This window comes from Haplochromis burtoni, unplaced genomic scaffold, assembly GCF_018398535.1.
Source record: "Haplochromis burtoni strain Fernald_Lab_line unplaced genomic scaffold, NCSU_Asbu1 Contig_2498, whole genome shotgun sequence".
NCBI lineage: Eukaryota > Metazoa > Chordata > Actinopteri > Cichliformes > Cichlidae > Haplochromis > Haplochromis burtoni.
The window spans coordinates 10,464-11,088 of NW_024584859.1; the positions used below are offsets into that span (position 1 = coordinate 10,464).

At 41.9% G+C, this 625-nt stretch overlaps 1 protein-coding gene across 1 annotated transcript in view; it reads right to left on the minus strand.

The window, feature by feature from the left end:
• LOC121813767 (ferritin, middle subunit-like) overlaps window positions 1-264 on the minus strand; it is a 2,201-nt gene extending 1,937 nt beyond the window's left edge. The window contains exon 1 of the mRNA XM_042217663.1: window positions 74-264. Coding sequence (XP_042073597.1) covers window positions 74-175 — 102 coding nt within the window. The 5' untranslated portion in view covers window positions 176-264. The remainder of the gene's footprint in view (window positions 1-73) is intronic.
• Between the last annotated feature and the right edge of the window lie 361 nt (window positions 265-625).

A 625-nucleotide genomic window follows, 5' to 3' on the forward strand; every position in this document is an offset into this window, starting at 1 on the left:
CCGTCATTTCAAAATAGTAAACACTCCTCAGAAAAGAGTCTGCTTTGATGATGGACTCTTTCTGTGTTCTCACCATAGAAGTGTAGGTGTAAGACGCAAACAGCTCCATGTTCACCATCCGGTTGATGGCGGCCTCGCAGTCGCGGTGGTAGTTCTGACGCACTTGGGACTCCATTTCGGCTGGCGTTTCTTGTGCTTTTTATTAACAAAAACGGTGCAAAAATAAAGCTTCACGTTGAAATGATCTGTAGCTGAAATATAAAGTTGGATGAAGTCAAGAAGTTCCGTTCAAACACTGTTGAAGCAACAACTCCTCAAAGATTTCTCCCCTGGTGTGAAACGGCACACTCGCGGGTCCCTGTATTTATACTCCACAGAGGAGCTCGTGACAGATGTGACGTATGTTTCCACCAATCACTGAGCCGAGGCGTCTGTACCAGCTGTGACACAGGATGAAGTTGCATTTTTTTTTCTCCTCCTGATTCTTGGAAAACTCCTCATTAACTTTAATGTTTAATGTGACCTGCTGGGAGATAGTCAGGTGCAATGACAAAGCATTTTCTTTATTTCAACAGATAACAAGCAAAATATGTAAAATATATAAAGATTAATCTCAAAATGCTAT